The sequence below is a fragment of the Orycteropus afer genome, unplaced genomic scaffold (assembly GCF_000298275.1).
Source record: "Orycteropus afer afer isolate SDZICR_OR568_19922 unplaced genomic scaffold, OryAfe1.0 scaffold00098, whole genome shotgun sequence".
Classification (NCBI taxonomy): Eukaryota; Metazoa; Chordata; class Mammalia; order Tubulidentata; family Orycteropodidae; genus Orycteropus; species Orycteropus afer.
In genome coordinates, this window is record NW_006921685.1 from 7,261,213 (window position 1) to 7,286,688 (window position 25,476).

The 25,476-nt window shown below is 36.8% G+C and overlaps 1 protein-coding gene across 1 annotated transcript in view; it reads left to right on the forward strand.

Moving 5' to 3' along the window:
- Positions 1–25,476, forward strand: part of SLC4A4 (solute carrier family 4 member 4) — a 508,661-nt gene that overhangs the window by 377,074 nt on the left and 106,111 nt on the right. Inside the window, exons 13-14 of the mRNA XM_007942789.2 lie at positions 6,416–6,687; positions 19,516–19,586. Coding sequence (XP_007940980.1) covers positions 6,416–6,687; positions 19,516–19,586 — 343 coding nt within the window. The remainder of the gene's footprint in view (positions 1–6,415; positions 6,688–19,515; positions 19,587–25,476) is intronic.

Below are 25,476 nucleotides of genomic sequence, written 5' to 3' on the forward strand. Positions count from 1 at the left end.
TGTACCAAACAGTGTTTCTTTGCTATTCATAAGGTTTTCCCTGGCCAATTCTTTCAGAAGTGGACGGCCTCTTCCTTCTTCCTAGTCTGTCTGTCTATAAACTGGGCTGTTACCTATGCACCAGGTGCATCTCACTGGGTTTTAAACACCAGAGGCTGAGCCTCAAAACTCACGTCTACATGTAGCATTCTTAGGACACCTCAAATTACCCTAACTTTAATCTTTTTAGGGAAACAAAGCCAGGTAAGTGTTTAAAACTTTTAAGAAAAGAGCCTGTTGGCTCAGAAGTAGTAAAAGTACATCTCTCAGTCTTGTCTCTGACAATGAGTCATTGTATATACTCAAATTCTGTGAACTCAGCTTTTTCTGTAGCCTACTTATCTCACTAAGACATACAGAGGATTTAACAGTGGGGTTCCAGACATATGGGGAACTAGAAGGGAATGCAAAAATTATCTTCAGAAAGCTTCCAGGAAATCCATGAAAGATAACTTTCTACCCCAGTGTTCATAATCTGCTTTGGTGATGTGTTTCAGTTTGTGTTATTTGTTAAGAATAGGGAATGAAGAACAATGCTTTTAGTGTCCACTGTATCATGAGTCAAATACAACTTGGAGAGAGGAATTATGATGCAATTTTTAAAAAGATAAGACCATTATGGATGAATATATAGGTAGGTAGGCTAAATGATCACATATGTCTAGGCAAAAGGGAATATACCCATGACCATCTGTAAGTTTGGTGGATGATATTTCTATGTACATGTCTGTATATGCTGTAAGAAGGTCTATTTATATAATGTACCTAAAGGGGTAAAGTTATAATAACTTCCTTAGCCACCAGCAGACACTCTGAGGAAGTGAGTTACTGGGTCCATGGGCTTGGGACCATGGTTATGGGGAACATAAAGCTCAATTGGCATAACATAGTGCATTTTTCTATACCTTACTTTGGTGAGTAATGACAGGAGTCTTAAAAGCTTGCAAGTAGTCACCTAGGATGCAACAGATCTCCTCATCTGGAGCAAAGAAGAATGAAGAAAACCAAAGACACATGGAAACAATTAATCCAAGAGACTAGTGGATCAGCCTACGTGTCCCTGAGACTGGAAGAACTACATGAGACCCTGGATATTATTAGGTTGTTAGGTGCTTTAGAGTCATCTCTGACCCATAGAAACCCTATGTACAGCAAAAGGAAACACTGCCCAGTCCTGTGCCAGTTCCACGATCCTTGCTATACCTGAGCCCTCATTGTACCCACTGTGTCAATCCATCTTGTTGGGGGCCTTCCCCTTTTTTGCTGATTCTGCACTTTACCAACCATGATATCCTTCTCCAGGGAATGATTCCTTCTTACAACATAACCAAAGTAGATAAGATAAAGTCTGGCCCTTCTTGCTTCCAAGGAGCATTCCCGCTGCAGTTCCTCCAGGACAGATTTGTTAGTTCTTTTAGCAGTCCAAGGTACTTTCAGCATTCCTTGCCAGCATCACAGATGAAAAGCATCAACTCTTCTTTGGTCTTCCTTATTCTTTGTCCAGCGCTCTCATGCATAAGAGGTGATTGAAAATACCATGGCTTGTGTCAGGCAAACCTTAGTGTTCAAGGAGATATCTTTGCTCTTCAGCACTTAAAAGAGGTCTTTTATAGCTGATTTGTCCAGTGCTGTACGTCATCTGTTATCTTGACTGCTGCTTCCATTGCTGTTGATTGTAGAACCAAGTAATATGAAGTCTTTGACAACGTCAATCTTTTATCCATTTATCATGATGCTGCTTATTGGTCTAGTTGTGAGAATTTTTGTTTTCATCATATTGAGGTATAATCCATACTGCAGACTGTAGTTTTGAATGTTCATTAGTAAGTGCTTCAAGTCATCCTCACTTTCAGCAAGCAAAGTTGTGTCGTCAGCATATTACAGATTGTTAATGAGCCTTCTTCCAATCCTAATGCCACGTTCTTCTTCATATAGTCCAGCTTCTCGGATTATTTACTCAACATACAGATTGAATAAGTATGGTGAAAGGATACAACCCTGATGCACTCACTTCTTGATTTTAAACCTTGGTCTGTTCGAACAACAGCCTCCTGGTCTATATACAGGTTCCTCATGAGTACAACTAAGTTTTCTAGAATTCCCATTCTTCTCAGTGTTATACATAATTTATTATGATCCACACAATCGAATGCTTTTGCATAGTCAATAAAACATAAGTACACATCTTTCTGGTATTCTTTGTTTTCAGCTAAGATCCATCTGACATCAACAATGATATCCCTCATTCCATGTCTTCTTTTGAATCCAGCTTGCATTTCTGGAAGCTCTCTGTTAATATACTGCTGCAACCATTTTTGAATTATCTTCAGTAATATTTTACTTGCATGTGATATTAATGTTATTGTTAAATAATTCCCACATTCTGTCAGATCACCTTTCTTTAGGATGGGTACAAATATGGATTTTTTCCAGTCAGTTGGCCAGGTAGCTGTCTTCCAAATCTCTTGGCATAGCTGAGTGAGTGCCTCTAGCATGACATCTGTTTGTTGGGACATCTCAAAGGGTATTCTGTCAATTCCTGGAGCCTTGTTCTTCACCACTTCCTTCAGTGTATCTTTGACTTCTTCCTTCGATACCGTTGGGTTTTGGTCATGTACCACCTCCTGAAATGGATGAACATTGACCAATTCTTTTTGGTGCAGTGACTCTGTGTATTCCTTCCATCTTCTTTTGATGTTTCTTGCATCATTCATTATATTGCCCATAGAATCTTTCAATATTGCAACTCGAGGCTTGAATTTTTTCTTTGGTTCGTTCAGCTCGACAAAGGCTGAGCATGTTCCTCCCTTTTGGTTTTCTAACTCCAGGTCTTTGCACATTTCATTATAATAATTGACTTTGTCTTCTTGAACTGCTCTCTGGAATCTTCTGTTCAGCTCTTTTATCTTGTCATTTCTTCCATTTGCTTTAGCTACTTTCTGCTCAAGGGCAAGTTTCATAGTCTCTTCTGACAGCCATTTTGGTCTTTTTTTCCTTTCCTTTTCTTTTAATGACCTTTTGCTTTCTTCATGGATGATGTTCTTGATGTCACCCGACAGTTCTTCTGATTTTCAGTCATTAGTGTTCAGTGCAGCAAATCAATTCTTTAGATTGTCTCTAAACTCAGGAGGGATATTAGCAAGGTTAAATTCTGGCTCTCACGGACTTGTTTTAATTGTCTTCAACTTGAACTTGAACTTGCATATGAGTAGTTGATGGTTTGTTCCACAGTCAGCTCTTGGCCTTGTTTTGGTTGCAGATATTGAGCTTTTCCATCACCTCTTGCCACAGATGTAGTCAGTCTGATTCCTATGTACTCCATCTGGCAAAGTCCATGTATATAGCCACTGTTTGTGTTGTTGAAAAAAGGTATTTGCAATGAGTAAGTCATTGGTCTTGCAAAATTCTGTCATGTGATCTCCATTGTTATTTCTATCACCAAGGCCAACTTTTTCAATTACCTATGATTCTTGTTTCCAACTTTTGCGTTCCAATCACTAGTGATAATCAGCACATCTTGATTGCATGTTCAGTCAATTTCAGACTGCAAAAGTTGGTAAAAGTCTTCAATTTTCTCATCTTTGGCTTTGGTGGTTGGTGCATAAATTTGAATAATAATAGCTTTAACTGGTCTTCCTTGTAGGCATACACATATTATCCTATCACTGATAGCATTGTACTTCAGGATAGATCTTGATATATTCCTTGTGATGATGAATGTCATGCCATTCCTCGTCAACTTGTCATTCCCAGCGTAGTAGATCATGTGGTTGTCTGATTCAGAATGGCCAAAAACAGTCCATTTCAGTTCACTAATGCCTAGGATATCAATCTCTATGTGTTCCATTCCATTTTTGACAACATCCAATTTTACTGCATTCATACTTCATATATTCCATGTTCCAATTATTAATGGATGTTTTCAGCTGTTTGTTCTCCTTTTGAGTCATGTCAAGTCAGCAGATGGAGGTCCCAAATGCTCTGTATAATTTAGTTTGGTTCTACTCTGATGAGGCAGCTCTTTCCCAGTTATATTTTGAATGCCTTCTGACCTGAGAGGTTCAGCTTTTAGCACTATATCAGGCAGTGATTCAGGGCTATTCATAAAGTTTTTCAGTAATAGACAGTGTTTCATTGGATAGAGCAGCATAAAAATGTGGAACAAAACTCAAAATTACTAAAAAATACCATGTTGCTGGTCTGATAGAGAATGCTAAAATCCCTGAAACTATGTCCCGTAGTCACCCCTAAGGCCTGGAGTTCGACTCATTCCCGTGGCTTCCAGCCATACAATAAATAGGCATATAAGGTGAACATTTACACCAGGTAGGTACACTCCTTAGAACAATCAAACATGGGAGACCAGAAGGGCAGTATTTTTATAATGAGATAGTTCAGAGGGCAGGAAGATATAGGAAAGAAAGGTACAGGGAAAAGGTAACCAGAGGGAGGAAGTAGGAAGAGAGGTATTACATTGTGGGGACTGCAGTAAATGTCATGACACAAAATGCATATATTTTATGGAAAAAGAATTTGCTCTGTTAACGTTTACCCAAATAAAAATTAAAAAAAAAAAAAAAAAAAACGATTAGTCCATAGATTTGGTTTCTGGTCTTGCTCTGCCATTAAAACCTTGGCATTGGATAAATCACTAAACTTCCCTTGGCTTTGGAGTTCTTTTCTTTAAAATAAGTCACATCTGAGTAATTGATGTCTAAGGAACTTTGACATCTAACCTTCTATAATTTGCAGCTATCAAAGGATTAGTTCTCTCCTGGTTACATATGATAACTGAACTTTAGTAACTGTCTCAGTCAAGTCCCAGGCTGCAGGCAGGTATTTATATAACACATCTTTATTAGGCACTTTCTATGTACCAGGCACATTTTTCTACAGCAATAAGGAAGTAGTGAAATATGGAATAGAAGTTCAAAGATGTCTAATCTCTTGGTCTTTACTAGGTAGAGAATTTGAATTTTATTATATGAGCAGTAGGAAGTCCATGAAAGATTTTAAGGAAGGGTATCTGATTTACATTTAAAAATTTTTTTGTTGAAGTGTGGAAAATGTGTTTGAGCAGGACAAGCTCAAAAGAGTGAGGACTTAATTATAGAAGTTCTTATGATTAAGCAAAGACTTTATGGTAGCCAGATTGCAGTGGTAGAACTGAAGGAGGAGAGATGATGTTTTAGGGAAATAATTCAATACATCGCTAGCAGCTATTAGAAACTCATTTTCTTAAAACAGGTCCATGGGCCTTTACACATGCATTGTACTTGATTTTTTTTTTCTCATATAAAAAAATGTAAATCCTATTAATTTTCTTTTTTCAACACAAATAAATTTATTTTAAAACAAATGTAAAACACTCTCCACATTCTCTTAAAAGAATCAGTATGAAATGGTAAAATATCATTACTTGATTCATCTTTTACTAGTTGTGAATCTTGAACTAATTCACTTGTGAGAAATGGAAAGAGCATCAGAAAACAATGGTCTCCTTACAAGGAGGTGGCCAATACTAAGTCTTTTGGGAGATAGTCACAGAGTGGAAAATACTGTCCTGAGATACTGCACATACAAATTCAGCAGAAGGAGATCGTTTCTATGGGCAAGCTTCATGAGAAGTAGTAGTGTCTTGCTGTAACATGGCAAGTGTGCCCTTTATTAATTGGACTACAGCCAACATTTCTAATCACATTTTCTCATGTTGGTGGCACTCACTTCACAGTGAGCATTAAGTTGTCTCAGCCTGCAGGCATTTTTCTGTGTATTTTTCTCCTTGACCTGAAAATAACTCAAGGCATTGAGTTATTTTTTCTGCAAACTTCAACAATCCCTCCACCCAGAATTAGTTACTCCCTCTTCTGTGACACTTCATGTGAACCTTTAGATAATCACTTATTGTATAACATGATTTTTTTTGTTTACCACCTGTAGATTATGACTACTTAGGGGCAGAGAACATGCTTATCTTAGTATCTTCAGTAACAAGTAAAGCTCACACAAGTTTCCTGAGCACATGTTGGGTGCCAATGCCATGATTTCAAATTGGTTACTCTGTAAACTCCATGAAGACAGGGGCTATCATTTTTCGAATGAGCAAATTAGTGAATCATTTATTTAGAAATAGTATGACTACTTTTGATATACTTCATGAAATACCTGGAATTATTTTTTTATGGTAGCATCATAATATCACTGATCAAATCCTCAAAATTAATAATTTTTAGATGAAATCTAGAATTAGCTTTATATCTAGTGGCTGAATATAGCTTCTAGTTTTAGTAGGCATTCTGTAGACATTTGGTAGTTTTATATTATTCTTTACATTCCATGGGTGAAGAGTCTAAAAACCTTTGTTTATTCTTTGCAGGGACCATAATTTTGACTATTTAGAGTTTCGCCTTTGGATCGGCCTGTGGTCAGCCTTCCAATGTCTCATTTTGGTGGCCACTGATGCCAGCTTCTTGGTTCAGTACTTCACTCGCTTCACTGAAGAGGGCTTCTCTTCTCTGATCAGCTTCATCTTTATCTACGATGCTTTCAAGAAGATGATCAAGTTAGCAGATTACTACCCCATCAACTCTAACTTCAAAGTGGGCTACAATACTCATTTTTCCTGTGCCTGTGTACCACCCAACCCAGGTAAGGACAATAAACTTAGTGTTTGTACTTGCTGCCTTTTAAGGAATATGTAGGCTCCATGCTTATTCGTTATCAGTGTAGTATTGTGATCTTTGTTGTTGTTGTTGTTATGTGCCATGGAGTCGGACCTGACTCATAGTGATCCCTCCTTGGGTTTCCAAGGTGGTATCACTATGGAAGTAGATTGCCCAACCTTCTTTCCGAGGAGTGGCTGGTGATCTTTAGGAAAGGGTTTTATTTTGCCTTCTCTGAGGAGTCGTTCTGCTAAATTTGAAGTGTCTTAGCCTTGATTCAGTCAGGAAGTAAAACCAGGAGCTCTGAATATGAACAGCTCAATAATTTGAAATCAACTGAAACTTCAATTTTTTCAAAGAAATGTTGTGTATATATATAAAATATTTTTGATCTTATAAGTGAGGAAACCCAGGTACATATATTAACAGATGTAAAGATCAGAAGAAGAGATGTCTTGTGAACTTCTATCCCATATATTTTGCTTATTATTGCTATAGGAATCTCTTCCTTTAAGTAAAGTCTAAACACACTCTTTTAAGATTATAGAACAAACAATGAAGATGTAATTCACTTTATATAATTTGAAGCATGAAGTTAAAAAGAAATTCACACTTAAGTTACTAGTGGTAAAGGACAACCTTATAGTTCATTTCTGCTAGACATTGTAATTTGGGAAAAGAAAGAGAAAGTAATGAAAGAGGAAAGAAAAATAAGAAAAGAAAGAGTGTTATGTTCTAGGAGCAGATTTATGTTCAACTTGATCTTTGGAATATTTTTCTTGAAATGATTTATGATCATATTAAAATATGGGTGTCATTTGAAAAACAAATTCATTTTGAGGAAAGTTTCTTTTTATCTATTGTAGTAAAATTAGGGTAGACATTTGTATCAGATAATTAAATGTCACCAATGCTGTGATCCCAAGTTATGTGATTAGCTAAGGGTGGGTTTGGGGTCTCTTAAAATAGATACACAATCCAATTTTTGACCAAGGCGTCACACTCCTGGAAATACAGCAGTGTTCTGAGGCTGTGTAAACCTCATACTTGAGCATGAGAATGGGGCACATTCATAGAATATCCCCGCTTCAGACTCTGAGGAAAAATTCCTTAATTTGTGCAGTAAAACAAACATGGTTATATTATAGACTAGAATGTAAAATGTGTATACATTTGAAAAGCAAAATAAGAGACTACAAAGAATTTTTATACTTATTGCAGGCCGAATGCATTATGCCCAGGTACTGTAAATGTGCATCTTCATTCTTCCCTCTCACTTTGGTGGCGATGTCTTAGAAGACAGATATGCTTCTTGAGTGGTGAGAGGGCTTCATTGAGGACAGTATCTCTTGTCTGATTAGCTTCATCTAACATAATAATACTGATGAAAAGTTAAGGTATGGCTAGGCTTTGCACTCATAGATTCTTTTTGTCTCTTTTAATGAAAATCAGTACACACACAAATAAAACCCATATGTGAAAGTAAATCTGAGGGAGGGAAGAAGTATAAATGTAAATATTCAGGTAAACCTGAATGACATATAGTTTTAAAAGCCTATTTGTGTTCAGATGTATACTGATTTGAGTATTTAACAATTTTAGAAAGTCTGCAGAATAGAGTAGGTACTGAATACCCCATACACATTGCTGTTGAGGTGGTTCAGACTAATATAACCCCATATTAGTAGAATCAATTAAATATGTTTCCCAGAGAAATACAGATGTTATCCCTACAACTATATGGGACTCTTCCCATGAGAGAAAGAGGATGTATAGCCCCTTTGAATTTCAGGGGAAATCTAGATTATAAAATTAAATACAGATTAACAGACATATTTAACTATGGGATTTAAGACTTTTTATTTATTTCTATCTCTATGTATGTTTATATTAATTTATGAAAAATTCTGTAATCTGACTTCTTAGACAAGTCTAATTAATTATACACCAAGGTTTTCTAAAGGAACAACAAAAGAAAGCTTCTCAACTCTTCTGAGACTCTGAGATGTTCATAAAGCCAGATGAAGTCTTTGTTAACACATCTGTCACACAGAAAAAAAAGATCTACCTAGTGTCAGCCTCATACCTGCCTGAGGCCAGTGGAAACTCGTATCCATTGTGTTATTGATTAGACACTGGCACAGAAGGTACTACGAAGCCAAGGAAAAAATATGAGTATGTTCTAATTGTGAATATTAAAGATTTTAGATACAACTTTTAGTTTCAAGAAGAATCTTTGTTTTCCTGAGAATGTGATTTTGAGAGTTGAACCTATTTTATACATGCATAGTAAGTATTAGCTTAAGTGGTGATAGCTTTTCCTTTGACCTTTTTTCTCCAAATTATTTAAGTGATCAGTCCTGAATAACTAAGGAGTTGCTGCTCAAGAACTCCGACATTCCTACTGCTTCTATATGGTACCAGTACAGCAGTGCATCGGTGCTTTGAAGTACAAAAACCTGTATCTAAGCCCCAGCTTGCCTACCTAATGGCAAATGTGTGCCTTTGGGCAAGTTCCTTTGCACAAAGTAACTTGACCTCATCTTCCTCATCTGTAAAATGGGGTTAATATTGGTATCTACCTTAGAGAATAATTTTGAAGGAATTAAATGAATTATTACAGATACAGTACTTAGCATAGTTCCTGATATGTAATATCATAACATGTTAGCTGCTATTATTATTGCTGTTATTATTCATTAAAAGTTAGGCTTAGTTAGTATTTAATCTTCAAGCATGAGTGATAGAGCAACCAAACCAGTCTTCATCATCCTTCTAAGCATCTGTTGTTGGGCTCACAGCTCATTCAACAATAAGACTTTTGGTTGCACCCTGTATTTCTGGAGTTGCTAGGATGCGTAGCACTCAAAAAACGTGTGTATGTCAATATGAGGGATAGTGTAAATCTATAGAGACCAAATCTGCTGGTGATTTGGAAAAAGGGAAATGGATACTTGCATGTTAGTAGCAATTCCATGTTTTAGAAAGCCCCTATAAGTTTAAGTTTTTCCATAACTTTAACACTTTTTGGTCACAAAATGCATAGTTCCACCATAACATTAGTACTTTTCATAGCAAACTGAAAAATTACAATAAGCGAATAATATTATAGTCACATGTACAGCTAGAGTAAGTATTCTAAAAACAACAAAAGACTGGCCTTTCATCACAACATGCACTCCCAGTAAAAGAATTCAATCAATGAGTCAATAATATTTAAACTGGCCGATGACTTGTTTTTCAACACTGGGGCAGTATGTAACAGTGAACCAGCAACTGCACAGATGGAGTTATGATCCTGAAAAGTGAGAAGTGATTTTATAGAAATGCAAATAAGAGTCACTTAATCACTCAGAAAACTTATGTATTCATGACCATGGAATCTTGCGCTTTTTTGTGTGCTTTGTGAAGGCAACTTTTTCCTTCTCTCCTTTATCTTTTTTGTTCTTAGGTGCTTCCACAAAGCTTCATCACTTCCTGATATTCCTTTTCTAACCCACCATATCTTCTCTACTTCCACCCCAATTCATTACTTGGTAACCTGAGACATACACCTACATTTACTGAAGAATTAAGAAGCGCAGTTGCAAATGATAAGAAGGAAAATTAGCTACGAATTTTGACATAACAAATAGGATAAATACATGGTTTTTGTGCTAAAATTTCCTTTTCTCAGAAATGAGATACTATTTAATTAATGTGTTGACTACTGGTAAAGGCAAGGATTGTATATTTCACACTGTGTCCTCATGATTCTATCGCCGGAGGCTTATAAGGAAGAAGATAATTCAGTTTAAGAGCCAAAAGTGAAAACTGAAAAATTTCAAATTGATGGAAAATTCACAACCTCTTATTTAATCACCAATATTCCAATTGAGAACATTTTTAGCATAGAACATATATATATGTTATATAATATATAAAGAACATGTGCTTTGGAGTAAAGAAAACAGTCTGAATTTCAGCTCTGCCATTACTGGCAGTGTGACCCTGGGCTAGGCTAATTACTAAATCTCTTCAAGTCTGTTTTATTATCTATAAACTTGGTTAGTAATTGTCTGTACTCTTAAAAAACAAAAAAAGCAAACCCACTGCCATCAAGTTGATTCTGACTCATGGCAACCCCAGGTGTTACAGAGTAGAACTGCTCCATGGGTTTTCTTGGCTATAGTATTTGCAGAAGCAGATTACTTAAGTCTTTCTTCCATATCATCACTGGATAAGTATGGATGCCAAATTTTGGTTAGTAGCTGAGAGCAATCCATTTGTATAAGGATTAGCTGAACCAAAACCAAACTCACTGCCATTGAGTAGATTCTGACTCATAGCGATTCCCATTGGGTTTCCAAGGCTATAAATCTTTATGGAAGTAGATTGCCCCGTCTTCTTTCCATGCAGTGGCTAGTGGTCAGCCACCAGCTGATCTTCTGGTTTGCCAGATGCCTTATTTGATCTGTCATAAAAATGTGCTTATTTTCTCATTTTTCACTGACCCGCAAAAGATATTTCATTCAGTTTAATCTTTTTGTTTTGTTATTTTAAAGAGGTTCAAAAATTTAATTTCTCAGAAACTTTCAGGAAAAACAAAACATAAAAAATGGGGAAGCTCTGGTGGCATAGTGCCTAAGGCATTTGACTGCTAACCAGAAGGCTGGTGGTTCAAACCCACCAGCCACACCTCGGAAGGAAGGTTGGGCAATCTACTTCTGTAGTGATACTGCCTCGGAAACCCAAGGAGGGGTTGCTGTGAATCAGATCTGACTCGATGGCAGTGAGTTTGGTTTTTTGGTTTGGTTTTAGGAAAATACAACTTAGGTTGTACTGAAAGCCTCCCCATTATGCCCACCCCCAAAAATCTATCAACCAGTGTACTGTTGTAGATAAACAGGAAGCATCGAAGCTCTGCTTAGAGAAAAAATGTGTTCAACAGTTCATTGTGTCATAAGTATATGTAATGCTACTCCCAAGCTTAATCTCAAGCCTGAAAATATGTTGTACACTACATGTACACATTGAAGGTTTTGAAATTCTGAGGGCAAGATGTTCATTTCTTTAGGAAGAATATCTGCTTCACTGGAAAACATAAAAGCTAGAAGTTTATAAATAAGGTAAAGGACATGGACTTTCTTCTTTCCTTTTTGCCTCTCTTTCTCTCCCTTGCTCTTTTCTTCCTTCTCCATCTTCCCTCAACAAAAATATACTGAAGGTTTACGTTATCACTTTATAAGAATTGTGCTACTTGTAATGAAGTAGATACACACACACACATTTTTTAAAATAAAATACTTGCTTTTTAAGTAGAATTAATTAGTTTTTAACTGAGTAAGGTCAGATTTTCATTTGACCCAGATTTTGGAAATTGATTTCTACTTGACCATCTCTAATTCATTTACCTAATGCCTACAATTTGCAATGAGTGTAGACTCAAGGGAACATTAACATTTTAGCAAGGTCAACAGAAATTTTCTAACCAGGTGTTGATTTTTGTATCTGGAGGGAAAAAAGCTTTGCTAAAAATGATGGTAAACAAATGTAAAAAGCAAGAGAAATCCCCTCAAGGGGATAGATACTATACTGTTAGCAGAAGGGACATATTTTATTGATTCATTGTTGACTGTTGTGGGAGAACATGCTTAATAATAGATGAACAATTAAGAGAAATAAAGTTTTTCTCAGAAAGTGTCACTGCCTGTATTTTTTCTAAGTAAATGATGGTCTTTCCCCTCAGTGGGAAGCTGTAAGACCAAGTCAAGTGATTGTTAGTAGCCATGGCTTCCATTTCTACACCTTTATTTTATTCACAGCATGAGGAAACTTCTGAATGCTCTAAAACAGTTGTCCTTACATTGGAATATCAACATCATTTCTTTCTATATAATTTTTCTATTATCTTAATAAATGTTGTGCATCAGTATGTTATAACCATTAAAAAAGACTGCTTGAGTCTCCTGTGGTCCCATATTATAGTCAGTATGTCTTTCCTAATTAGAAAGCCCATTAAAAGGAAATTAGAAAATAAAAAATAATACTAAATTATCTTCCATGATCTATTTCATATTATGTTTAATTTTTATTTTTTATTGTATAATATTATCTATTTTGGATGTGAAATAAGTTTAAATTATAGACTAATGGCTAAACAAGCAAACACAAGGACTTCTAGTACAGCGCCCCTCAGGTTTCTATTTGCGAGGGTACTTTACCAGACCAGTTGATGTTTTATCATTCATGGTAATGTGGTCTTTTAAGCAAACCATAAGCACTTGAAAAATCCATGGTTTTAGTTTCCTTGTTTTATCCTGACATACATTTTAGGAGCTCTGATAGTGTAGTGCCTAAGCATTTGTTTCTAAATAACCCTTGCAGGAAGCAGAAAAGGAGAAGCAGTACATTTAGGTAATAATTACACTGAAAAAAAAAAAAAAGAAAAAATACTGAACTCACTGCTGGAGCCTATTGTGACTCATAGTGACCCCTGCTTGGGTTTCCCGGGCCGTGGTATCTCTACAGAAGTAGACTGCCCAGTTTTCCTTCTGAGGAGTGGCTGGTGGGTTTGAATCGTCAGCCTTCTGGTTACCAGTCAAATGCCTTAGACACTGTCACCATAGACTTGGATAATTCTCTAGTTTGGGGTTTGTATAAAACACAGATAAGGAAAAGTTATGCTAGAATAATGTCTGTAACCCGTCCTAAAGATGTAACGATAGGTAGATATGGAAGACAAGTTTTTGTGAAAATAGTGACTAAATACATCCAGCTTAATGCTTTGATAGCTCAGCTTTTTAGCTTTGAGAGTGCCCTTTATAGCATGGAGTGAAGGGTGTCATAACTTGCCTAGCTCCAGTGAAAATCTGAAGCTTCACATTTGGTAAAAATGCTTAGGAAAACTACAAAGATAATAAGAAGGAAAAGGGAAGAAAAACTTATTTGTTTGTGTTAAGGCTTAAATCTGAAATAATGGCAGGTAACTCCTCCGAGAGATACTTCTACCAGAGTTTTCCTAATTCACCTTGTCATCCCTACAAAAGCCGTTCTTGCCCTTTCATTGACTTAGAAATTTAAAGCTTTATCAAGACATTTAAACTTTATCAGGAGGCACTTACGTGTGTAAGTTACCCAGGGACCTTAAAAAAAGCTGACATGACCATAGAGACAAGGAGTTTATTCAATTTTATTTTGTATTTATTTTTCAATCACTCACTTTATTCAAGATGTTTCTTAAATTGAATGAAATAAAACTTTATTGCCATGGGGTATATTTTTAGTTTTTTTCCTACTTCAGAACAGGTTAATCAGTTCCGTGTTACTGTTACCATAAGGAAATATGTTGAGAGTACAGATTCAGATCATGCTGACATTTATTAAGCACCATCCAAAGGTCAGACATTGTACTAGGGGATTTAAATAAACCAAATTTCAATAACACTATATATATTATTTAGGAGCTCTGGTAGCATAGTGCCTAAGGCACTTGACTGCTAGTCAGAATGCTGGTGGTTCAAACCCACGAGCCACTCCTGGGAAAGAAGGTTGGGCAATCTACTTCTGTAGTGATACCGCCTCGGAAACCCAAGGAGAGGTGGCTGTGAGTCGGGTCTCACTCGACAGCAAATAGCAGCAACAACAACAACAACATAAATATTGTTTAGTTATCATCAAAAGCTTGTGAAGTAGCCGACATTCTTCCCATTGGTGAGGTTAAACTGTATCATACACACTGCCGTCGAATTGGACCCAACACATAGTGACCCCTCCTTGGGTTTCTGAAGCAGTATCACTATGGAGGTAGATTGCCCATCTTCCTTCTGAGGAGTGACTGGTGGGTTTGAATTGCCAGCCTTCTGGTTAGCAGTCAAATACCTTAGGCACTATGCTACCAGAGTCCTAAACTATATCATATGCAAGGTCATATGTTGTGGTTGTGTGCCAGTGGGTCAGTTTTGACTCATGGTGACCCAGTGTGTCAGAGTGGAATGCTCCATAGGGTTTTCTAGGCTGTAGTCTTTATGGGAAGGAATTCTGGTGGTGTAGTGGTTAATGCATTTGGCTGCTAAACAAAAAGTCAGTTGTTCGAACCCTCCAGCTGCTCTGTGGGAGAAAGATGAGGCAGTCTGTTTCCACTAAGATATACAGCCTTGGAAACCCTATGGAGCAGTTCTACCATGTCCTATGGGGTCATATGAGTCAGAATTGACTTGATTGCCATGGTTTTAAAATCTTTACAGGAACAGCTAACCAGGTCTGTCTTCTGTGGATCTGCTGTGTAGGTTTGAACCACCAGCCTTTCACTTAGCAGCCAAACTCTTTTTTTTTTTTTTTTTAATTTTATTTTGATTTGGGTAAAGATTTACAGAGTAAATTCACTTTTCATACAGCAGTTCACATATACTTTGTCTCATGACATTGACCAAAATTTACAGTGCAACAGCTCCCCTCCCACTTCCTCCCCATAGTTACCTCTTCCCAGTGTCCATCCCTCCATACTCTCCTGTGCCCTGAGCTGTCTCCCTGTGCATAAGCAGCCCTTCCTTCTCCCATGATTGTTCTCTCCAGGGTGTGTGTCTACTTGAGGTAAATGTTTAACTCACTTGCCTGTACTTTGTTTGGCTGGAAACCACAGTTGTGGGTTCAATTCCAGACCTGAAGGGCAGCTAGGGGCCATAGTCTCAGTGGTTCCACCAGGCTCTATTGGACCAGCAAACCTGGTCCCCACCTTCTTTTTTTTTTTTTTTGCCTACAAATGATTTTGAGTTTTGTTCCACATTGTTCTCCCTCTCTCTGCAGGATCTCGTACATCCCTTCCAAGTGGATGACAGTGGTAGCCAGGCACCATCTAGTTCTTCTGGTCTCATAGTTGTATAGGTTGCAGATCAGATGGTGTACCAGTCACTCGGACTGATTGTTTCCATTCATTTTGGTTTTCTTCTTTCTTCTTGACGAGGAGAGACCCATTGTTGCATCTAGATGGCAGCTTGCTAGGTTTTAAGATCCCAGTCACTACTCGCCAAAGTAGGAGGTGAAACAATGTTTTGTATAATATGTTATGCCAATTGAGCTTGATGTCCCCTGCAACTATGGTCCCAAGCCCACAGGATCAACTACTTGGTCACTCTGGGTAGCTGGCTGTGACCAAGCAATGACCATAACCTTGCCCCTTGTCAGCTCTACTATACACCTGGGAATTCTGATCACTCACATAAACTTATAGGACCATTGTCTGCCGACCCTATATATGATCTTGGATACACTCTCCATTTAGACATACCTAATTGTTTAGCCTGTCCACCTATCTATCCGTCCATATAGCCCTGTTTGCCTTCACTGACAACTCAGTACTGTATATGCAAAAGGGTTCATATTTGTTGTCTGTACTTCCCATGTACCTCTCTATGTCTTTCTCATCCTCAGTGGTGAAATATTGGTCACTCCCATTTGGTACCTTGCCCTTCTCTTCACCCAAATCGATATTTATCACTATCTATCTAACAGCATTCCCTCCCTCCCCTCCCACCCCTGGTAACCAACAAAGAAAATTTCCTCCAATAGATAAACCTTTCCTTAAGTTTTACAATAATGGACTTATACAATATTTGTCCTTTTGTGACTGACTTATTTCACTCAGCATAATGTCCTCCAAGTTCATCCACGTTATGAGGTGTTTTGCAGATTCTACATTATTCTTTAGCGTTGCATAATATTCCATTGTGTGTATGTACCATAGTTTGGTTATCCATTCCTCAGTTGATGGACACCTAGGTTGTTTCCATGTTTTGGCTATTGTAAATAGTAGCAGCCAAACTCTTAACTGTTGTGCCATCGGAGCTCCTTCAGAGTCATATGTCCAATAGTAATCTTAATTCCATTCATTTAGCTCTTACCTTGTACTCATCACTGTGCTAGCAATTTTGTTGGCATTGTCTTATTTAAGCCACATAGTGACCGTAGGAGATAGATGGTTTCAAATCCAATTTCACAAATGACAGCCTGTCATCCAGAGGGGTGAAGTAACTTCCTCAAGATCATGCAGTGAGGGAGCTTTGGGTCACTGTGCTTGAGGACGTGGTGGAGCCAGAATTCAAGCCCAGTTCTCCTAGTGTCCATTTCTCTACTTTGTGATGTAGTGTTACTTCAAAGTGGGCATATCTGTCTGCAGTTGCCCATTGTTGCTTATCTTGACCTCATGGTTTCAAGTCAATTTTGTGCATATTCCTGATGGCACAGCTCCTGGTAATGTGTAAAGCCAAGAATTCTTGGAGTCATTCCTCTTGCAAGGTCACTATAGAGAAAACTTTAAACAATTTATGTTATATTCCTAGTACAGGAAGTATATTAACACTGACACATGTATGACACCTTCTTTTCCCATTTATAGCTCCCACAGCCACACTTGATCCCTTTTTCTTTCTCTAAAGCTAACATTCTATATAAAGCAAGAAAAGTCATCTTAGGGGAAGTCAAACACATTTAAATGTTTATATTGGCAATTTTTATTCCCACAGACATCTAGAAAATCAGCTAAAATTTGATAGTAGAAGGAGGAACATGAAGTGAAAATCCAAGTAACAAAATGGCCAACCTGTGGAAACTCCCTGAAACCAAATGTAGGACATAGACTGGCCCAGTGATTCACATCATTTAGCATTGCCACTTACAATGCCACTTTGAAGTCTGTGACCACATAAATCATCCTGATTTTGGTGATTAGCAGGCTGGGTAGGAGAAGAAAGAACGCTGAAGGAGGTTCTGGTGCCAACTCTGCTTGTGATTGACTCTGTAATCCTGTGCAAGTAACCTGGCATCTCTTGCTTCAGAGTCCCATCCAATATAAAATGGGTATTAAAGCATACCTATTGTGTGCTCTAGGAGCATTGGTAGCATAGTGCCTAAGGCACTTGACTGCTAACCAGAAGACTGGCAGTTCAAACTCACCAGCCACTCCTCGGAAGGATGGTTGGGCAATCTACTGTAGTGATTCTGCCTCGGTAACCCAAGGAGGGGTCGCTATGAGTTGGGTCCAATTCAATGTCACATAACAACGACATTGTATGCTCTAGTATGTTTTTTTGCCATGAGTTGGAATCGACTTGACAGCAGTGGGTTTGAGTTTTTTTGTTGTTGTTCTTGTATGTTTTTAAATGGGCAAGTGGCATAATGTAAGAAATTGTACTTTAATAAAAACCTAGATTTTTTTTTTTTTTTATAATAATTTACTAACAGCTTCTTCCTTTCAGGAATGGATTCATATTGTTTTATTGTTTGGACCACGCATTGGTTAGACTATTTTGATTTTCTCTATGCCCTGTAATCAAATAGAATAAGAAAACGTACAGGTTACACATATGCTTATGTTAGTGACCAAACAGGAAAGCTTTGACAGCAACTAGGTTTATTTTAATAGCTTTACAATCTAGAATCTTCAAAGATCAAAACAGATTCCAAAATTGAGAAAAACTAGGACTCAAGCTAAATATTTTTCCTTCCTTATTGTTTTCACTTACTGATTTTCACTTACTTAAGTTGTTTTCCTTACTTATTCCTTTGCTTCAGCTCCTCTTACTTGTTTTAGTCACAAAGAACTCATTTCCTAGCTTGACAGTAAATAAATATTTTTTAGGCTCTTTTAGTTAAGTGCTAGGCTCTTGGCAGATTCTATAGAAAAGTAGTGAGTGGGACATGCCCCTTCCACTCATCCCATGTGGATGTTACATTCTCATTCCAGCAGGCAAATAACGGTGTTTGTTTCTCCTGGAAAGTTCATGTAGGTAGGACCTGAAACATAACAGACTTAAAAGACATGTTGGGGGTTCAGAAGTAGGAGTGGCTAATGAGGGAGATTGAGTAAGGAAGACCAAAGAGTAAGTGGAAATCTGGATGTTAAGTGAATAATGTGATCCTCAAAGACAGCAGGTTGATAAGTGTTTTTTCACAATATCCTTATAAATTAGAGTGATTCTCTGGCTGACCATTTGTTTTATAATACATACAACTTCATAAAATAGGGAAAAGGCTTATCTGATAAAGCAAAATGTTTAAATTACAGAATGCTTTTTAAATACTATTTTTAAAATTTTCAGTCCCATATAATATTTTAAACCTAGTGAAATATTTCCAAGAGAACAATTGATGTACTAAATAAATTAGGTTCCTCTGAAAATCTCATATTAAATTTCTAAATGATGCCAAATTAAAGTTTTTCTCAGTAGATCAAATATTCTTCCTCATTAGATTTATATTATTTATTCAGTACCTTTTTGTTCATACATATATATATATATATATATATATATATATATATATATAAACAAGTATATGTATATATTTTTGTGTATGTGTGTGTGTGTGTGTGTATGTATATATATATATATATGGCAAAGATACATCTTCTCATAGACAGTGTGAATAGCCAAAAATTCCAAATCGAGTAGTTCTTACTTATTAGTAAAGTTCAAATTTGTGAGATTTTTTTTACTGCATATGAAGCAGGGATCAACTTATTCAATTTTTAACAGCCATTTCTTCCAATAGGCAAAATATATTGAGTGCCTATATAACAGGAAAGTTTTTTTGTTTTTGAAACCAGAAAATAAATTTTAATACATCTTCAAATATTTTTATTATCTTTTTAGAGTGCAAAGGTAAATGTGTTCAGATCTTTAATTATTGCATCTATGTGAAAGGTGAATACAATTAAATAACTGCTTTTATGTTGCTATTGAAGATATTCGTAATTACTAATTTTGCTTTTCAAACACCTGCTTAAATATTTAGGTTGTTTCTATTTTATTTTTATAGTCAAAATTGTCTTTTCTTACAGTTAATATCTCAATATCTAATGATACCACACTGGCCCTGGAAGATTTACCAACTATTTCTTCTACTGATACGGTAAGTGATTAAATATTTTGAACCACCTATGTATTATCTCCTTGGAAGGAAAACTGGGCAATCTACTTCCATAGAGATACTACCTCGGAAACCCAAAAAGGGGTCGATATGAGTCAGGACTGACTTGAAGGCAGTAAGTTTGGTTTAGTTTATATATTATTTAAGGAGCCCTAGTTGTACAATATTAAGTGCAAGACTGCTAGCCAAAAGGTCAGTGGTTCAAACCCACCAGCTGTTCCAAGGGAGAAAGATATGACAATCTGCTTCCATAAAGATTTCAGCCTTGGAATCCTTATGGGGCAGTTCTGTTCTGTACTATTGGATCACTATTAGTAGGGATCATTATTAGTGGAGATCACTTGACTGGAGTGGATGAGTATATTTTGTGCTATAAGTGTAGATAATCACCTAGCAATCTTTGCATGAACATATGTTTAAAAATCGTTAATAGAGGAAGGACAGGAAAAAAAAATTTCTCCTTGCTCTACTCAACATTTTTGTTGCCTTTTTTTTTTTTTTTTTAAGCAAATACGTCAACATGCTTTTGAAATCTTTTTAGGAATTTAACTACTGTATCTCATTAATTGTGATACTGAAATATTTTCGCAATGAGAAATGGAAGATATTGAAAAATGAGAGCATGGTATCCTCTGTTTCTAGTATGGTTAATTCTTCTGACCAAATGGTACTGTGTTCTCTTCACTGTGGGTGATTTTAGCAGGACACTTCCCCAGTCACTTAGAAAGGATCGGTCCCCTGTCACATGATATCCTTTCCCATGGCTTGTAACCAAGGATCATTGGGAGACTGGAACTAAGCTTTAAAAATGAGCTGTTTTGCATGGAAAGTCTCACACTGGAAGGAGACTTTTGTGTTGGAGAGAAAGGGGAAAGTGCTTTTTCAGACTTCCAATTGTGTTCCTGCTACACTAATATGGAGTCTTACCAAAGAATATCAATCTCTCCATTATAAAGGCAGAAACCATAATACCTTGTATTGATAGAGTGCCCATCTCTCAGGAGATCAGAGCACTTCTTTAGATATGTAATGAGTGTCACAGCATCCTTTACAAAGATGATGTTTTGTGTCTTTCTCGGGCAATTCTGATTTACCCCTGTTTGTCTCTTGTTTTCATATACCAGGCTTTCTTGACTTCTTCCTTTACAAAGTTTTCTCTGACTTTCATCAAACTTCGCTATTTCTTTCATGTGCAATTCTATGTGTGTGTCCATGTGTGTGTGCGTGAAAGAGAGTATGTATGCTTTAAAGAGCTCAACTTTTAATGTTTCTGCCAGCCTGCCTGTTGCTTACTAGGACTTTCCTAAGATGCAGCAGAAAAATAATTCCTTCTAGACATTAAAACGGCATACAACAACAACAACAAAGACATTAAAACAGGAGCTCTGCTAGTGTAGTGCCTAAGGCACTTGACTGCTAACTAAAAGGATGGCGATTCAAACCCACCTGCCACTCCTCAGAAGGAAGGTTGGGCAATCTACTTCCGTATTGATACCACCTCGGAAACTCAAGGAGGGGTCGCTATGAGTCGGGTCTGACTCGATGGCACATAACAACAATAACAACAACAACAGACATTAAAATTATTTAGTTAATTTCTTATCATGTTTTTTTTTTTTTTAAAAAAAAGAAAAACAACCCCAGGAAAAACAGAAGTTAATTTGCGATAAAACATTCACTTCCACTTAGTTAAAAAGAGGTATTGTTTCCTAATTTAATGCTTTTAGCTACTAATCAAGGGAAGCTTTAAAATTAATGAATTTTTGAGCCCTATTTGGGCAATTTCTGGATGAGACTCTAATAATCGATATATGAAATTGTATATCAGTTATAAGATATGTAATGGAAGCAGTCTGTCACAATAAGATTCGTGAAAAACGAAAGGAAGATCTGGTTGACTTTTTTTTATGACTGACAGAGGACATAGAGGCATGACGGTGATTATAATTTAAATATTACTCACAGGGTATCTACTAGAGCTCAGTTGTTTTATATATGTTATAATTATTATAATCCTTAAAATGTATAATAATAATGACCAAAACCTACCAGGCATATTTGAAGAAACTAGGCAGTACAGTGGTTAAGTGCTAGGCACTAGCCAAAAGGTCAGTGGTTTGAACCCACAAGCTGCTCCATGGAGGAAAGGTGTGGCAGTTTGCTTCCGTGAATATTTATAGCCTTGGAAACCCCATGGGGAAGTTTAAGAGTCAGAATCAACTCAATGATAATAGGTTTGGTTTGGGTTTTGGTTTACCAAGGATTATCCCACTTTTATAGATGAGAAAACTGCAGCTCAGACAGGTAAATAAATAACCTTTCTTGCTCAAGGTCACACAGCCATAAATTAGGAGAACAAAGATATGAACTAAAGTCTAGATATTTCTGATACTTGTGCTTTGGCCAGTATTTTATGATGCTCCAGTGTTTGTAAAGTGTAAAACAAACACTCTTTTTTCAGTTTTTATGAGTGTTTTATACTCCAGGGCAACAGTGCTCTTTGTGTGTATCAATAGCACATTCTAATTAAAATGTTAAGGTGCAGTTTTCAGCATTTCAAAGGAAAAAAATATATATATGTATATATGTATTTTATATATATATGTATATATATATGTATGTATGTATATACATATATATGTATACATCTAATACATATATACATATATATGTTGTTGTTATGTGCCTTGGAGTTGGACCCGACTCATAGTGACCCCTCATAGGGTTTCCAAGGCAGTATCACCACAGAAGTAGATTGCCTTATCTTCCTTATGCTACCAGAGTTCCCACATACATATGTAGATACATATATATGTAGATACATATATACACATATATGTACATATATGGGAGCTCTGGTAGCATAGTGCCTAAGGCACTTGACTGCTAACCAGAAGGCTGGTGGTTCAAACCCAGCAGCCACTCCCCGGAAGGAAGGTTGAGCAATCTACTTCCGTAGTGATACTGCCTCGGAAACCCAAGGCAGGGTCGCTATGAGTTGGGTCCGACTCCAAGGCATATAACAACAACAACATATACATATATGCATATATGTAGATAGATATATGTACATATACATGCAATATATGTATACATATATGTAGATATATATGTGTATGTATGTAATGTATATATTATATATATACACTTATATATGTATTATGTATCTACATATATATGTATATATGTATTACATATAGATACATACACATACACACACACACACACACATATATAAAATAAAATATATGTAGTTCTTGTTGTTGTTAGGTGTTGTTGAGTCCGTTCCGACTCAATGTAACCCTATGTACACAGAATGAATCACTGCCTGGTCCTGTGCCATCCTCACAATTGTTGCTATGCTTGTTGGAGCCACTGTATCATTCCATCTCATTAAAGGTCTTCATCTTTTTCATGGACCCTCTACTTTACCAAGCATGATATATGTGTATGCATATGTGTAGAAATATGTATGTAATCATGAAGCATGACTTCCATTCAATCTTCATTTCTCATCTTCTGTTCATATCTGTTCCTTTATGTATACTTTACAAAATATAGTTAAATGATTCAGAAGTGGACATTAAAAGGATAATGTGATTTACTGACATCAATTATAACTACCATTTATTTAGTCCTTACTAAGTGTTAGCTTCTTTATATTAATTGTCTAATCATCACATTAACTTTATGTATATACTAGATGTTACCTTTATTTTACAGATGAGACAGAAGCTCAGAAAGTTTAACTGACCTTCCAAAGGTCATACCACCAAAAAAAAACAGTAATCAGTGAAACCAGGATTTTAACTCAGTGGCCTAATTTTCATTTGGGGAAATAACACTGTGTGTTACCAAGAAAGACTTGCAGATACTAAGTTGTATCAGATAGTTTTATTTCAAATACAGGATTCCAGTATTCAACAGGCTTTAGAATCTTCTCAGTTTTCCATCTGTAAAATGATGATTATAATATTATTCAACATAAGGGAAACAAAAGTCCTCACAGGTGGACCTATAAGCAACATCATGATAAAAGACAGAATTTGTCAAAGGTTTCATTTTATTTAGATCCACAATTAACACCCATGGAAGCAGCAGTCAAGAAGTCAAACAACATACTGCATTGGGCAAATCTGTTACAAAAGACCTCTTTAAAGTGTTAAAGAGCAAAGATGTCACTTTGAAGACTAAGGTGTGCCTGACTCAAACTATGGACTTTTAAATACCCTCATATGCATGTGAGAATTGGACAATGGATAAAGATGACCATAGAATTGATGCATTTGAATTGTGGTGTTGGCAAAGAATATTGAATGTACTATGGACTGCTAGAAGAACAAACAAATCTATCTTGGAGGAAGTACAGCTAGAATACTACTTGGAAGTGAGCATGGCCAGATTTCATCTCACCTAAATTGGTTATATTGCCAGGAGGAACTAATCCCTGGAAAAAGATATCATGCTTGGTGATATAGAGGGTCAGCAAAAATGGGGAAGACCCTCAGTAAGATGGATTGACACAGTGGCTCCAAATATGGGCTCAAGCATAGCAAATATTTTGAGGATGGTGCAAGGCCAGGCCGTGTTTCATTCTGTTGTACACAGGGTCACTCTGAGTCAGAACCACCTCAATGGCACCTAACAACAGCAGCAAAAACAACCTCATAAGTACCATAAGGGTCAAGTTAATAGATAGAAGCAGTTAGCATTGTGGCTGGCAAATACACGTCTCTCAATCAGTGTTCGAACCCACCAGCCACTCCTTGGAAGGAAGGTTGGGCAATCCTACTTCCGTAGTGATACTGCCTCGGAAACCCAAGGAGGGGTCGCTATGAGTCGGGGCCGACTCGACAGCATATAACAACAACAATCAGTGTTAGGTACTGTTATTATTCTGTTTAGGTATTACTATCATTACACTAGGCCATTCTACCTTCATAACTCAGAAGGTTAATGGAGAGAAGAAATTGGAAGCCACTGCTTCTGACAAACTACTGAGTCCTCTGTCTGTCTGTTTGGCCATTCCAGCTCTACTACTCTGACCCTTTCCTAGGAATGCAGTCCTTAGGATGTAATTTTCTTCTTTTCATTTTACCCATAATTAGATCATAAGAGAGAGTGATGTAAAAGTAACATGCAGCCCCTGGACTCCAGAGAGTCTCTTTGTCACAAGGCCCTGACAATATCCTGTCAGAAGAAGAAAAGCTTTTTACTTCAGCTTTACTAGCATGAAGATAAGCTTTCTTCTTCCTGCTGTAGGGTTTTTTCTAGTGGAGAAAGCAGGAAAAGGGGAGTTTCAGAGCGTTCAGATACAGATTGTTGTTAATTGCCATCGAGCTGATTCCAATTCTTAGAGACCCCATGTGTTACAGAGTAGAACTGCTCCATATGATTTTCAATAACCAACCTTTCAGAAGCAGATCATCAATTGTCTTTCTAGGCACCTCTGAGTGGGTTCGATCTGAGAGCCTTTTGGCTAGTGGTTGAGTGCTTAATCATTTGCACCACTCAAGGACTCCAGACAATGATTGGAACTCTGGAATACCATACCTTAAAATAAAATAACAGGTTTTTCATTATTTCTGTTCATTGTTATAATGATATAAATCATTACATCTTTATTTCTTCTCACCTCCACCAGTTTTCCCATAGATTTCTCACTTGGCACATTCCTTCAACCTGCATACAAATTTTTTTTTTTCAGAAGGTCTCTGTATAGCTTCATGATCAGCCACTGCTTATCCGTGCTATATGTGAACAATGAACATTAAGAGGTGTGGACTTCAAACATAGAAAAGGATGGAATCCTCCCTAACTCATTTTATGAAGCAAGCATAACCTTAATAACAAAACCAGGAAAAGACATCAC